At 38.2% G+C, this 15737-nt stretch overlaps 1 protein-coding gene and 1 non-coding gene across 3 annotated transcripts in view; one reads left to right on the forward strand and one right to left on the reverse strand.

The window, feature by feature from the left end:
- The window catches only part of WWC2 (WW and C2 domain containing 2), a 212587-nt gene that overhangs the window by 168653 nt on the left and 28197 nt on the right, over positions 1–15737 (forward strand). For both annotated transcript variants that reach the window (XM_002815328.6, XM_054554785.2), the window contains 5 exons: positions 6300–6421; positions 8254–8452; positions 9774–9938; positions 11511–11603; positions 14934–15176. In XM_002815328.6, coding sequence (XP_002815374.1) covers positions 6300–6421; positions 8254–8452; positions 9774–9938; positions 11511–11603; positions 14934–15176 — 822 coding nt within the window. The remainder of the gene's footprint in view (positions 1–6299; positions 6422–8253; positions 8453–9773; positions 9939–11510; positions 11604–14933; positions 15177–15737) is intronic.
- Positions 2826–2929, reverse strand: LOC112133297 (small nucleolar RNA U13). The gene has a single exon (XR_002914964.2). It is a non-coding gene; the product is annotated as a small nucleolar RNA U13 (small nucleolar RNA).

The raw sequence follows: 15737 nt of genomic DNA on the forward strand, positions 1-15737 counted from the left end.
TATTTTGCAAATTTGAAATTAATTAAGCCAAAACAGTGTGTTAGCTTTTCATTTGTAACATCAATAGCCATAAGTATTTTCTTTAAATAGTTTTGTGAAGGCCAGGCGTGGTGGCTCAGGCCTGTAATCCCAGCACTTTGGGAGGCTGAGGCAGGCAAATTGCTTTTGTTCAGGAGTTGAAGACCAGCATGGGCAACATAGCAAGACCCCGTCTCTACAAAAATAACAAAAAATTTAGCTGGGTGCAGTGGTGCACGCCTGAAGTCCTTGCTCCTGGGGAGGCTGAGGTGGGTGGATCAACTGACCCTTGGAAGTTGAAGCTCAACCCTTGAAAGTTGAGCCATGATCATGCCACTGCACTCCAGCCTGGATGACAGAAAGAGACCCTGTCTCAAAAAAATGGGGGGTGGGTTGTAACCTGCAACCATACTTCAATGCAGTACTTCAAAAAATTTACAAAGGGGCCTTTTGTGAGGCCGTTCATCATGAATTTGGCATTTGTGGATATTGTTATTGAGTTCAAGTTTATTTTAGATTATGAGGAAGGCATTTCCTAAGCAAAAGTCAGATTACAACAGTGTTTGATTGATCATCTACTGTGTGTGAGAAACTATAGTAGACACTGTAGTGGGTGGTGAAAGGGAAACAAACATAATGTTACATTTTAGATTACATGCCCAGGCTTGTGGTAGACACTAAACAATGCATACAAGATGGCAAAATATGATTTTTTATCCTTAAGAATGCTTTTACAATGGTCACACTTTATGTAAGTTCTTAAAAATAGCTTTATTACAATATAATTCATACATCATACATTTCACCCATTTAAAGTGTGACAGTTTATCCATTTGAAGCACCCAACTCAGTGGTTTTTAGGATATTCACAGAGTTGTGTGTGCAACCAACATTGCAGTCTAATATTAGAACATTGTCATCATCGCCAAAGAAGCCCTGTGTGCACGAGCAGAGACTCCCAGTTCTCCCTAACCTCTTTCCCCCAAGGAAACCACTCATCCCTGTCTCTAAATTTGCTTCTTCTGGACATTTCATGTAAGTGGACTAGTACAATATTTGTTCTTTTGTGGCATCTTTCACTTAGCATAATATTTTCAAGGTACCTCCACGGTGTGTTGCAGTATTAGTATTTTATTCCTTTTTATTCACACATAATATTCTATTGTGGATGTACCACATTTTATCTATCCATCAGCTGATAGGCATTTGGGTTGTTTCCACTTTTTGGCTATTATGAAAAATGCAGCTATGAACATTTGTATACAAGTGTTTTTATGGACATATGTTTTCATTTCTCCTGGGTATGTACCTATGAGTAGAATTGTTGGGTTGTATAGTAACTTTGTGTTTAATATTTTGAGGAATGGCCAAACTGTTCCTAGGTGTTTGCACCATTTTCCATTCTCACCAGCAGTGTATGAGGGTTCCAGTTTCTCTCTTGCCATGTGTTATCTGTCTTTCTGATTCTGGCCATTCTTATGTGTGTGAAGTGGTGTTTCACTGTGGATTTGATTGACATTTCCCTAATGACTAATGATGGTGAGCATCATAGGCTTATTGGCCATTAGTATATCTTTTTTTTGAGAAGTGTCTTTTCAGATTCTTTGTCTATTTTTAAAAGGTGTTGTTTATTTATTTATTTTTAATTTATTATCATTATTTTCTTTTGAGACGGAGTTTTGTTCTTATTGCCCAGGCTGGAGTACAATGGCACAATCTAGGCTAACCACAACCTCCCCCTCCCAGGTTCAAGTGATTCTCCTGCCTCAGCCTCCCGAGTAGCTGGGATTACAGGCATGCACCACCATGCCCAGCTAATTTTGTATTTTTAGTAGAGACGAGGTTTCTCCATGTTGGTCAGGCTGGTCTCGAACTCCCAACCTCAGGTGATCTGTCCACCTCGCCTCCCAAAGTGCTGGGATTACAGGCGTGAGCCACCTCGCCCAGCCTGTTTATCTTTTTATTATTGAGTTATAAGAGTTCCTTACCTATTCTTGATACAAACCCCTTATCAGATAAGTGATTTGCAGATATTTTCTCTCATTCTGTGGATTGTCTTCTCACTTTCTTGATGGTTTTATTTACAGCACAAAAGTTTTTAATTTTCCATAAAGTCCAGTTTATCCATTTTTCAAAAATCCTTGTGCTTTTGGTGTCATAGCTAAGACTGCTTTGCCTAAACTAATATCACAAATATTTATTCCTGGGTCTTTTTCTAACAGTTTTAAAGTCTTATATTTAGGTCTCTGATTCACTTGAGTTGTTAATGTGGATCCAGTTTCGTCTTTTTGTATGTGGATATGCAGTTGTCCTGGCACCATTGATTGCAAAAACTGTTCTTTCACCTTGAATTATCTTGGCACCCTTGTTGAAAATCAAGTGTGAGGGTTTATATTTCTGGACTGTCAATCCTGTTCATTAATCCATATGTCTGTACTTAAGCTAGGACCACACTGCCTTGATTACTATAGCTTTGTAGTCATTTTGAGATCAGGAAGTGTGGGTCTTCCAACTTTGTTTTTCTTTTTAAAGATTATTTTGGCTATTCAGAGTCCCTTGCATTTCCATAAGAGTTTTAGTATCAGTTTACTAACTTCTGCAAAAAAAGATAGCCAAGATTTTCATAGGGGTAGAATTGGACCTGTAGGTCAGTTTGGAAGATACTGTCATCATAACAGTTCTAAGTCTTCTGATCCATGAACATAGGACATATTTCCATTTATTTAGGTCTTTAATTTCTTTCAATAATATTTCATAGTTTTCAGAGTCAAAGTTTGCATTTCTTTCATTTTTCTTTTTTATTTTTATGTCAGATGGGTAATGTGCTGATGTCCTAATGAGATTTGAAGGAGGCATATGTCACACATGAGCATGAAAACCTAATCATCACACATAGGAACTACAAAAGCATCAGTATGCGACTTCTTTTGTTAAATTTATTTCTAAGTATTTTATTGTTTCTGTTGCTATTGTGAATGGAACTGGGCTTTTAAAAGTTTTGTTCATCATGGCCCCAAATGACAACATAAAAAAGATCTATACTATGACCAAGTGAGATTTATCCTAGGAATGCAAGGTTGGTTTAACACTTGAAAATCAATAAATTATATCAGATATTTAATCATTTAAATGTTTTAATCATTTAAAACAAAGTTTGAGGACCCACTGAAACAGTGTGATGTTTCAGTACATGTATTCATTATATAATGATCAAATCAGGGTAAATTAACAAATCCATCACCTGAAACATTTATCATTTCTTGTGATGAGACTATTCAAAATCCTTTCTTGTAGCTGTTTGGAAGTATGTAATACAATGTTGTTAATCACAGTCACCTTACTGGGCATTAGAACAGCAGAACTTATTCTGCCTCTCTAACTGTAACTTGATGTTCCCGTTGAATAATCTTTCCCCTTTCCTCCTCACCCTCCCTACTCTCCCCAGCCACTGTGGAACTCTTTTCTCAGTTGCATTTTTAAGTGTTTGTTGCACAGCTGATTTTGTTTATCTTGTATCCTGCAACCTTACTGAACTCATTTATTAATTCTAATAGTTTTTTTAGTGGATTCCATTAGATTTTCTATAAGATCATATTGTTTGCAAATAGAGGTGATTTTACTTCTTCCTTTTCAGTAATCTGCCTTTTACTTCTTTTTCTTGCCTATTTGCCCTGGCTAGAACTTCCCAAACAATATTGAAAGAAGTAGTAAGAGCAGACATCCTTGTCTTGGTCCTGATCTTAGTGGAAAAGCTTTCAGCCTTTCACCATTAAGTATGAATTTGGCTGCGGCTTTTTCATAGATGTCCTTTATCAGAATGAGGAAAAGCTCTTCTTTTCCAAGTTTGTTGACTGCTTTTCATCATTAAAGGCTGTTGGATTTGTAAAATGCCTTTGTTGCATCTGTTGAGATGGTCATGTGGTTTTTGTTCTTTATTCAATTGATATAATTTATTAATTGATTTTCAAGTGTTCAACCAACTCTGCATTCCTAGGATAAATCTCATTTGGTCATAGTGTAGATCCTTTGTATGTTGTTGAACTCAGTTTGCTAGTATTCCATTGAGGATTTTTGTGTCTGTATTCATAGTTTTCTTGTGATAGCTTTGGTTTTTATCAGGCTAATTCTGGCCTCATAGTATGAGTTAGAAAGCATTCTACCTTTTGAAAGAGTTTGAGAATAATTGGTATTAATTCTTCTGTAAATGTTTCGTAGAATTCACAGGTGAAGCCATCCAGTCCTGTACTTTTTTGTGTGTGGAGTTTTTTGTTTAAAGATTCTATCTCTGTACTTCAGTCTATTTAGACTTGGAAGTATTGCTTTTTGAGTCTGTTATTAGGTAAAGTAAATTTAGCATTTACCTTTAGCATTGCATAGCATCTTTCTGTTCAACTGAACCTTTTACCATTATGTAATGTTCCTTTTTATCTCTAGAAATACCTCTTGTTTGAAAATCTACTTTGTCTGGTGTTAGTAAAGCTATGTATCAGCCTTTTTGGGTTAGTGTTTGCGTGGTTTATCTTTCATCCTTTTACTTTCAACCTTTCTGAGATATTATATTTAAAGTATTGTACTTATAAGCAGTATGTAGTTGGTTTTGATTTATTTTTCAGTCTTAAAATCTTCATCTTTTAATTGAAATATTTAGCTCATTTACTTTTAATGCTATTATTGATCTATTTGGGTTTGAGCCTATTATCTTCCTATTTGTTTTCTTTTAATTCCATCTTTATTCTTTTTCTTTCCTTGTTTTGAATTAATTATTTTTAAATTTTCATTTTCCCCTCTACTAGATCTGCAGTGTTTTATTTTTTGCAGTTTCCCTGGAGATTATAGCATGAGTTCTTAACTTACTAAAAACTACCATAAATTAATTCCTTTACTTTTTCTCAGACAATGCAAAGATTTTCAAAGACTTTAACTCCATTTTATTCCCTTTCCTCCTTCTCTGCTATTATTGTCATATATTTTGAATCTCACAAGATATTATTATTGTTTCATTGACAATTAGTATTCATTCAGATTTCCTCACATTTTTACCCTTTTGTTATATTTTATTTCCTTCTGCATTATTGTGCTTCCATTTGAGACATTTTGCTTCTGCTCAAAGAATTCCCTTTAATATTTCTTTTAGTATAGACCTGTTAGTATCTATTTCAGCTTCATTTGTGAAGGATAGTTTTTTTGCTGCATATTCAGAATTCTAAGCCTGCTGTTATTTCTTTGAACATGTTAAAAATATCATTTTATTGTCATCTAGCTTCCATTGATTCTGTTGAGCTTTTGGAGGACAACTTAACTGTTGGTTCATACAGCATCATTTCTTTTACTGCTTGTAAGATTCTTCTTTTTGATTTTTCAGCAGTTTCACTCTAATATGCTAATGTAATTTTCTTTTTGTTTATACTACTGAAATTCTTTATCATTTCATTCAGTTTTTTGAGCATATTATTCATAAAAACTTAAATTTTTCTCTCAATGCCTGTAGTGTATGGATCATCTGTGGGTCTGCCTTATTTAGCTATTGTTTCTCTTGACTTTCACTCTTTAGGTCCTAATGAAATACTGGATATTACATATGAAGATAACTGATATCTTCTGCCAGAGAGGATTTTATATTCTTCTGAAAGGCAAATGACAATATGGGTAGCTTACCTGAATCATGTGGGGACCTGAATTCCAGTTTTGCTCTCCATGAGATTGTATGGGATAATGGAAATATCTGCTTACTATTTTAGCCTGATAGCAGCTGGTTTTTTTGCTTTGTTTCTCAGCTTCTTGCTCTGCATATAGGCAGCTTAGGAATGGCAAATGCCATGACAGGAATATCATGCAGAATATTGAGCTCACTTTACAGTTCATTTTCTCTAACCTCTTGTGAGTTGACTGCCTTGGTAGTCCTGAACTCAATTTTAGTCTTCCCATCCTACTGACACTGGCACTTTCCTAGGCAGCCACAGTCTGTTTAGGCCATGTACCTCACCACTAGAATTGACAAATACGCTAAGGGAAAAGAGTGGCAATGGCTCACCTTATTAAATTTCTGTTCTGCCTGGGATCTTGGCCCTCTAGTCCTGATTGCCTTTGTTGCTCTTCATTGCTTTAAAACATCTGAGATGTTTTGTTTGTTTTGGGTTCTATTTTATTCAGCTTCCATATTTGTTTTCAGCAGGAGAGTTGAGTCTTCTTTACAGATAGAAGTGTAAATTCCCATCTGATGAGTTTTTAAATTATTTCTATAAGTATATGATGTTAATTGCCATATGCTTTACATTCCCCAGGATGCAGTTTCAGCCTTACTTGCAAGAACATCAGCTGAGTTGTTAGCTGTGGAACAAGAATTAGCACAAGAAGAAGAAGAAGAATCAGGACAAGAAGAGCAAAGGGGTCCAGATGGAGACTGGTTAAACAGTTATTTCCTTTTGCTATTGGGAACTCAAAGATGATGTGTTTACACGGCTTACAATGAAACCTTTGTAGGCTCATGTTTTATTCCAGAATTATGGAATGCACTGCACATTCAGGAAGCTATGCTAGGAAAAGTCTTTCCTTGGTCATTAGAGAGTTAAGGAAGTAATGGCAAGATTATGAGCAAAGTTAAAACATTAGCCAGATTCTTTGTTCTTGTTTCAAGTAATTTTAAAACACTATTTTCTGAGCTTTTTTTTTTTTTTTAGTCTAAACTTGATTTTGAAAGATATGGTAGCTTATTGTAGAGTTATAGATAATTTTAAAAGTGACTCTATTTTTCTTTTAACTACCTGGAAGTACCATTTAGGCTCTAGTAAGACAAAGCAGGTATTTAAAAAACAACTTCTGAGTACCCATTTCTCTGTTTGTTACCACTCTTACCTTCTTTGTCTGTGTCCTTCCCTGTATCCATACCCAATCCTTTAAAAAGAGGAGGCAGAGGGGGAAGTTATTACAGTTATTGTCCAGGTTCATTTATATATAAAGAGCTCTCCTTCCTGGATTGTACTGTTTTCTTTTAAAACAAATTTTAGTGAATATTTCACTTTTTAAGTATATCTGTAAAATCATTTGAGTTAATTTTCAATATATAGTTATTTATACTGTTATGTTTGGTTGAACTACTGTTAATACATGTGCATATACATATATAGCATGCATTTGTATGTGTGTATTTAGAAAACTTTTTAGAAACTTAGAGTGACATGGTATGTCATAAATAACGCAGTCATGGACATTTGGAAGGAAGAGCTTCTGCTGTGATGTAAAAAGATACAGATATATTTTGTCCTTATAAAAAGTCCTTAATAGTGAATAAAAATCACAGCACTGCAAAACAAATAAATATGAGAGTGATTATAAGGTTTATTATAGTATCTTTAAATAGTAATTCTCATATATGTAAAATACAATTTGTTTCACACATATTTCCAAACAGTACACTTAATATGTAAACAAAGGAATTTATAACTCATAGTAGTCATGAATGGTTCCCCTTGTGTTCACTTCATGGGTAGACATTTATTAACTAGTCTGTGCCAGTTTGTCATTGTGTCACCAATCAAATTAAAGTTGAACATTTAGTTATCAATGGAAAGAATGTTTGTGTTCGGAGAACGTGAAACTCAACAAAGTATGAGATGTTCTAAACCATCCTAGTACTCCTGCTTTATATATTCCATATAAGCTGTATTTATATTCTGGAGCACCACTTATACTACTTATAATGCCACTTCAGCCCACGCCAGGGCTTTTGTTAAAAATGAGCCTTCTGCTAGTTTAGAAGAAAAACTTCCTTAACATAGGATTCTCCCTGCTAGACTCTGAGTACACTCAATAAAATGAGTATTTTAAAATCCTTATTTCTTTATTCACTGTTACATGATTAATTTTACAATAAATGAACAACGAATACCAAGTTATTTTATAGTGAGTGTCAGTATTTTTAAATGCTAACATTAAACTCTATATGTGATTTTCAGAATATGTCTATTTTAATATCTAGAAATTAGGTTAAATTTCATGAGTTTAACTTTTTAGTACCACATTATGGTGATTTTGCTGCAAGTTACTAGAGGGTGAAGTGAGGATTTTTTTTTTTTTTTTTTATGAGACATTTGGTTAAAAACCCCAGCCAAAGAAATGGCTTGGCTCATTATGTGTGAGTCTGTTTATTTCCCAGATAAAAACTTAGCATGCCCAGGTTGCGTGTTCATGGAGCATGCCTGCCTACCAAAAGTGTGTTTTGTTTTTGTTTTACCATAGGCTAACAATGCTAAGAGAGGCCTCTGATGAAATTGTGGCTGAAAAAGAGACTGAAGTTAAATTGCCAGAGGACAGTAGCTGTACAGAAGATTTAAGTTCATGCACTAGTGTGCCTGAGATGAACGAAGACGGGAACAGGAAAGAAAACAACTGTGCCAAAGACCTCAGAAGTCAGCCACCTACTGGAATACCAACACTGGTGACTATTCTGCTGTGCTGTCTTAAAACTGATACCTTACAGGCACCATGTGGACTAGGGAGATGCTTGTTTGTCTCCTTAGGTGTAAATTCCATGTCAGGATTTTGTGCCAAAAGCTGATCGTGAAAGGCATATGTGGGAATAGGCTCTAAGAAGCATCATAAATGCTTTAACGTTTTAAAATGGGCCCAAAATATTCTCCACTTATATTTGGAGAATATATAAGAAGAGAAATAGTGCTAGCTACTTTAAATCTCTATAAATATTCTGTGAATATTAAAAGTATTTTCTGAATTCCTTGGAGAACAACAGGGTGTCTTGTGTCAAATTCCGTATATGTAGTAAGTTTTATTTCCATTTCAAACATGAAGTAAACATTTAAAGTTCATTTTGGTTAGGTGATGCCCTGATTAGAAAAGTGACAGGTGACTTAGTTTAAGCACGAGTGCCAACCAAGTTATTAAACAGGTAACTTTGCTAGTTAAGTAAGAGATGTATTGAGACTGTCAACCCCATATGGGGAAAATATTTTCAAGCTTCAAGGATGCTTACACACTGGGGATATTGGTAATAGAGTTTAGAAAATTATAATTTTGTATTCCTGAGAAAATAATATTATGCCCTGAGAACTTTCTTTCTCAAAGGAGCAAACTTTCATCAAGAGGCAGGTGTGGAATCAAATTATACCTATAAGATAAAAAATAGATATCTGCCTATGCCTACTGAGTTTGTATTTTGAGAAACTTCCATTTTTACTTAAGTTTTATTTTTGTTACATTTCTAAAGATCCAGTAAAAATACAACTCAGCATCACAACAGTTATGTTTATACATGTATAATTGCATATTCTATTTAAACCTACAAGTTTGTGGTATATTTCATTTTCTTGTATTTAATTATCTTTATCATTTATTTGGAAAACAATGTAATCACAAAGTTGAATAAAGTTTAATGATGGTATATACCCAAATAGGATTCTTTATAGAATCACTTTAAATCTAAACCTTCATTTTTATGTTCGACCTTTTGGAGGCAGCACCTCTATTTATGGTGCTTGTTGGACAGATATCACACGGCCTACTGTGCAGAACTTCCTAAGAACGTAGTACAAAACCATTCTTGGTAGAAAACTGAAGAGAAATTCTCCCCAGAAGTACTTCAGAAGTACTATAGTCTGTAATGCAAAGCCTTTCTCTTAGGAGTGGCCATAGTGCTCCACGAGTCTCTGTTGTAACATTAGATATTTTTTCTTTCTTAGAAGAAAGAAACATAGTGTTTACACATCTTTCAGCTCCTGACAAATTGTTAACTTCTCTTATAGGTTGACAAAGAGACAAACACTGATGAAGCCACTAATGACAATATGGCAGTTCGCCCCAAAGAGCGCAGCAGCCTGAGCTCTAGACAGCATCCTTTTGTGAGGAGCAGCGTGATAGTGCGCTCACAGACCTTTTCTCCAGGAGAGCGGAACCAGTACATCTGCAGGGTAAGGTGGCAGTGCTCGTGGTGAGGCGCTGGGACTGCAGCTTCTTCCCTGCTGGTAGGGAGTGGCCTGCAAAGGACAAGAGACTGTGCACTGGGAGTCTTCACATGACAACTACAAATGCTAGAAATGCTATAAAATAGATGTAGAATATCACGCGCTTATGGTCCCTTTTAGTTTGTTTGTTTTTCCGTCAAATTGAGTGTCTCCTTGGTTCCAATGTGATTTATTTGGCAAGTAAGCGAAGTTTAAGGATCTGAGTGCTGAGTATTTGTATGTTATTTGGACTTTGGTCTGTATTTAGAAACATAAAGTGGTTTTTTGAGATATATGTGGTCTGCATATTTCTATTCTATATCATATGTCCTTCAAACCCTGTTAGTCTTGTTGAACTGAGAACTGTGAATTGCATTTTAGAGCAAAAATCCTCTTTTAATAATGCTTATAAACACTGAATCATATCCATAGTTCTGTGAAGAAAATTATGAGATTTGTATCAATTTGCCAAATTCTACTTCTAGAAGTATTTCTGATTTATCTGGTAAGATAGACATAATATTATAAACTAGGTTAGAAATACTTTTTAAATTCTAAATTTATTCATTCAGTTCAACACATTTTTATTAAGCACCTGCTTTTAAGCACTTTCTTAGATACTTGGGATTCATCTAGAAACAAGTGACCAAGAGCCCTGCCATTGTAGAGTTTACATTCCTGTGAATCGAGCCAGACCACAAGCAGTAAATATGATAACAAGCTATGAAGTATCCTGAAAGGGGATCAATGCTATTGACAACAGTAGTGCAGGGGGTTGGGGTGATACGCAGGATTCAGGGCAGGCTGCATTTCAGTAAAGATTTGAAGCAGGTGAGACAGTGAGTGTGGGCTATCTGGGTGAGAGCGTTCTGGATAGCACAGACTGTGTCTCAACTCTGACCTTGAGCTCTGCTTTATGCAGACCTTTCTTTAAAGAAACAAATATCATGTATTAGCTAAAAATACAAAGGATAATTTTATTTCAAAAAATATGTAAGTACCTTAAACATATGATTTTTAATAGCCACTACCAAAAGACAGCTATTCAGATTATTTCCAGGCATGGTGGCTCATGACTGTAATCCCAACACTTTGGGAGCCCGAGGAGAGCGAATCACCTGAGGTCAGAAGTTCGAGACCAGCCTGGCCAACATGGTGAAACCCCATCCCTACTAAAAATAGAAAAATTAGCTGGACATGGTGGCGTGCACCTGTAATCCCAGTTACTACAGAGGCTGAGGCAGGAGAATTGTGTGAACCCGCGTGGCAGAGGTTGCAGTGAGCCAAGATCACACCACTGCACTCCAGCCTGGGTGACAGAGTGAGACTCTGTCTCAAAAAAAAATACATAAATAAGTAATTTAAGAAAATGAAGTTATTTAACAAAACAGAACAGGAAAAACTTGTTTGAGGGGATTTTCTTAGAGAAATAAACTCTTAACTATCACTACCTGCTTTACTTGGTAGATGTCTCAATCTCAATCTTCCACTTGCACTCTGATATGCAGTGATTTTTTTTTTTTAATCTTTTGTTGCCAGTTAAATCGGAGTGACAGTGACAGTTCAACCCTGGCTAAAAAATCACTGTTCGTGAGAAACTCCACCGAACGCCGCAGTTTGAGGGTCAAAAGGGTATGTACTCCCTCAGCCACGTCCCACTGTCCCTGGACCAGTCCAGAATTGTCACTTGTGCAGCACAAACTCCAGAACCACAGAGTGAATGTCAGTGCTCCATATGCTTGGCCTACTGAATGCAGCCACTGGGATACACAGAGACACAGATGCCGTGGCCACTATGGAGATGGGGGGGGTGTGAGGGCATTTAGTCATCATTGGTGTGGAACCTGTGATGGTTAAGGCTGGAAATGCAGTTTCAGTATCTCTGGAGAAGGGGCCTGCTGAGCCTGCAGGGGTATCAGACGATGGTAGAACACATTTCTGATGACTCTGCATACCATGTCCAGGTCTTGAGCGATTGTGGGAAGGGGTGTAAGACCTGGTACCTTTTCTGAAGGACACACATTCTGGTAAAGGAGGAACACACAGTTTTTGTAGCTTGCTTAAACAGATATCTTTAGAAGGTTAAAACTAATGTGGGTGGGCAGCTCAGGTGGCATTTTCCTGGAGGTCATGGGCCTCTGCATGAGCTTTAAGGATAAGTCTAAGAGAATAAATGAATTAACACATTGGACTGTTCAAGTAGTTCAGAAATTCCTGTTTACTTGATAACAGCTGAAATACTAAAGGAAAATATTTGTTTACTGTGATCATTTTGGCTTAAAATGTGTGGTTCGGTGAGTACAGAGCACCACATGTGCTGAGCTCTGTTGATGGCGAACTCACGCCCTCAGGAGTCTGTGGTCTAGAGGAGGATGCAACACACACAGGACTGTCACAGCTGTGCCGGGTACGATAGGGAATGAGCCCATCTGACTGAGAGAGTCAGAAAGGCTCAGTTGGCAGCAGGTGGGGGGTCTCGACACTTGAATACAATTTCAAAAAGAAAATGGTAGCTTTGGGGCAGGGTGGGGGTGTGATGGATACTGGGTGCTGTGGGTAGGTGGCATAAAATGATACGGGAGCAGGGACACATGGGATGAGGAGTGTCAGGTTCTGCCAACAGCTTTGGCACTGTGGACGGGAGGATCAGGCATGGAGGCTGGGAAGGTAAATCAGGAGCATTGTCGTCACCAGGGCCACTCTGGTCTCATGCCGCCACGTGCAGAGGAAGAGATGCCTGGCCAGGCAGCAGTGGGTGGCCCTGGTGTAACTTCCTGGTTACTTGAAAGGCATAAAAGCATATTTCATTTTTCTAAAGGCAGATGAGATGTGCTGGCATTTATTCAGCATTCATCATTTTCAGGAAATTCTGAGATGTCAATTTTTCAGGTTACCAAACTTTATGCTTTAAAAGCACCTAAATTTTTATCATCTTGAATGAAAAGTCTTCTCAACTCCTTTCTAAGTCGCCTGCCTTCTTAAGCAGCTCATACTCTCAGAGGATAGTTTCACTCTTCAGATAAATATTAACCAAAAGTGTTTATGAATTGAGTGGAGCTGAGAAACGGTTGGGTTACTGATAAACTTAGTTATTAGGACTACTTGAAACAGACAAAGGTTAATCCTGAAGCATGTGTAGGAGATGGTTTTAAATGGTTTTTAAAAGTAGACAGATGTGGTTTGATAGGAACAAGTGGGGAATGGTACTCTGCTTTAGGAATTACAGCATGAGCAAGGTATAGAGGTGTATGAGGACAAAAGTATCTGCAAAGATGAGTAAAAGATTCGCCTGAATAGAAGAGCAAAGCGCCAAGTGTGTGAGTGATGAGGTTAGAGGGGTACCGACTGGCAGTGGTGTGCTGCACCCTACTCACGCTGGCTCACAAGAGCCAATTGTGCTCGTCTCTTGCCAGTTAAATTGGAGTGACAGTGACATCACAGTCATAGCTTGAATGATGGTAGGGGTATTTACCACATAGAAACTGGCCAACCCTGCAAGTCAGTGCTTTCTTCTCTCCCAGAGAGAGCCAGTTATTAAACATTTACCAGAGACTCTTGTATGTGGGGTCCTTAGGCTCTGTGTGCATGACAGCTAGGAAAGATTTCTGATTCTGAAAAGTAAGTAATACAGTCAAAGATAATGTGTGTCTAGATGATTCTTACTGATTAATGCATTTGTAGAGAGGAGAGGGTAGAAGTTGAATAAAGGGAACCTAATAATAGGAATGTTACGGAAGACCATGCAATATGTACTGGATGTGGAGGAAGAACAGGAGGACACAATAAGAGTGATTCTGACTTGGGCTAAGGCTCTGAAATCAGCATAGGGACAGACAGGTCCCCTCCCTTCCATCTGGCATGAGCACTACCGTTATTCTAGATCTTCAAACTAGAGTACTTGTCAAATTTGAGTCCCTCCTCACTCATATCAAATAGTAACAGTTCTTATTAGTGATCACTTATTTTGCATTCCGTCTGCCGATAATCTAGGCAAGAAATACCTCCTTGTTCCCTTCTGCTGGTAGAGTCTCACCTCTCACCCAGCCTTGTTTAAAATCTCTTCCTCAAGTGAATGTGCCCTGACCCTGAGTGATCCATCCCCTTCCCTGACTTCCTGTGCACTTCTGCGCTCACTCACAGCTTCCTCTCGCTTAAGGCCTCATGTCATTCTGCAGCCGAAGTCTTCAAGGGCAGAGATTGTGTCTTCTCTTCCTAGTACTTTGCCTGCACAGCCCCAGCAGACATTTATTCATATATGTTCAATAATTATTGCTTCATGAATAGGTTAAGATTGCCCCTGGGAAGAGCCATAGTGATTCAGTGGTGAAAGTAAGTAGCACACAATGGGAAATCAAGGAAGGCAACTCAGTTTAAGCATTCTGATTAGAGGAGATAGTCAAAACTTAGCAACATTGTCCAGCTGTATTCAGGCCGACTGTCATGGACATGGTAAGAGTTATGTGTCCTGAAATGGAGGAAACAGAAGTGTCTTGCAATGTATTTATTTATTACACGAGGCAGGCTTCATGCAATCAATTGGTCAGGCTGAGTAAGCCAGGCTGTACTATGGTAACAACTTTAAAAATCTCTGTGGTATAAAACAATAAAGGTTTATTTCTTGCCTAGCTGCTGGTTCACTGCAGGTTGGCAGGAGGCCCTGCTCCATGTTGCTCTCACCCAGGGCCCATGCTGATGGAGCCTCCCTCTGTGGTTCTTTGCTCTCCCTCCAGTAGGGGACAGAAATGTGCACCTCTCACACTGGCCTTGACAGGCTTTGGCCAGAAGTAAGGCACGTCTCTCCCACTCACCTGCCATGGGCCAGAGCGAGTTGCTCCTGCCCGTTAGGCCCTGGCTTCTAGGGCACAAGGAAGCACCATCCATCATGTGCCGGGAAGGAGGGAAAGTGGGGTAACCACTGCCTGTATAACCAGGGTGTTCGTCATTCTGTTTCTAACTATCCAGACGGTTTGCCAGTCAGTCCTTAGAAGAACAGCACAGGAATGCCCAGTGCGGACATCTCTAGACTTAGAACTGGACCTTCAGGCATCTCTGACCCGGCAGAGCCGCCTCAATGATGAGCTGCAGGCGCTGAGGGACTTGCGGCAGAAGCTGGAGGAACTGAAAGCTCAGGGAGTGACTGACCTGCCACCAGGCGTGCTGGAGGACGAGAGGTTCCAGAAGCTTCTGAAGCAAGCTGAGAAGCAGGTACACAGCTCAGGGTCTGTCATCTCGGAGGGGCTTATGTCTTTTTTAAAGCATGCCACGTAGAAGGTACCCAACTTACACTTCTGTTTTGCGCATAAGTCTTTAAATGTTTTACTACAGCTTGGAACATATTTTTCCCACTGTTATAGGCCCTTTTTTTTTTTCCCAAACCAAAAATGTTGAAGGAACAAGGAAGCTGGGAAAGTGGGTGTGGCAGCAGGGGATGGGCGTGGCCAGTGGGGTGAGGGCGTGGCCAGTGGGGGTGAGGGTGTGGCCAAAGGGGAAGTGGGAGGTAGTCATAATTTCTCCTCCATATTTTTCTCCATCTCAGCGTAAGACTTGGCAAATAAGTACAGTATAACTTTTGGCATAAGTGGGACATTTTGTTTGGGTTTTGTATGGATATCTTTTTAAGGTTAATTAACCACATCAATTGTGAAATACATTGCTAATTTTTATGCTACTAAATTTTCACTTTCATTCTTATCTTAAAGAAAAATTACACTGTGGTTATTGACATTCTCCCTTACCCTTTCACCCTACAAATAGCTATACCAAAAA

This window comes from Pongo abelii, chromosome 3 (genome assembly GCF_028885655.2).
Source record: "Pongo abelii isolate AG06213 chromosome 3, NHGRI_mPonAbe1-v2.0_pri, whole genome shotgun sequence".
In the NCBI taxonomy this organism is placed as follows: domain Eukaryota; kingdom Metazoa; phylum Chordata; class Mammalia; order Primates; family Hominidae; genus Pongo; species Pongo abelii.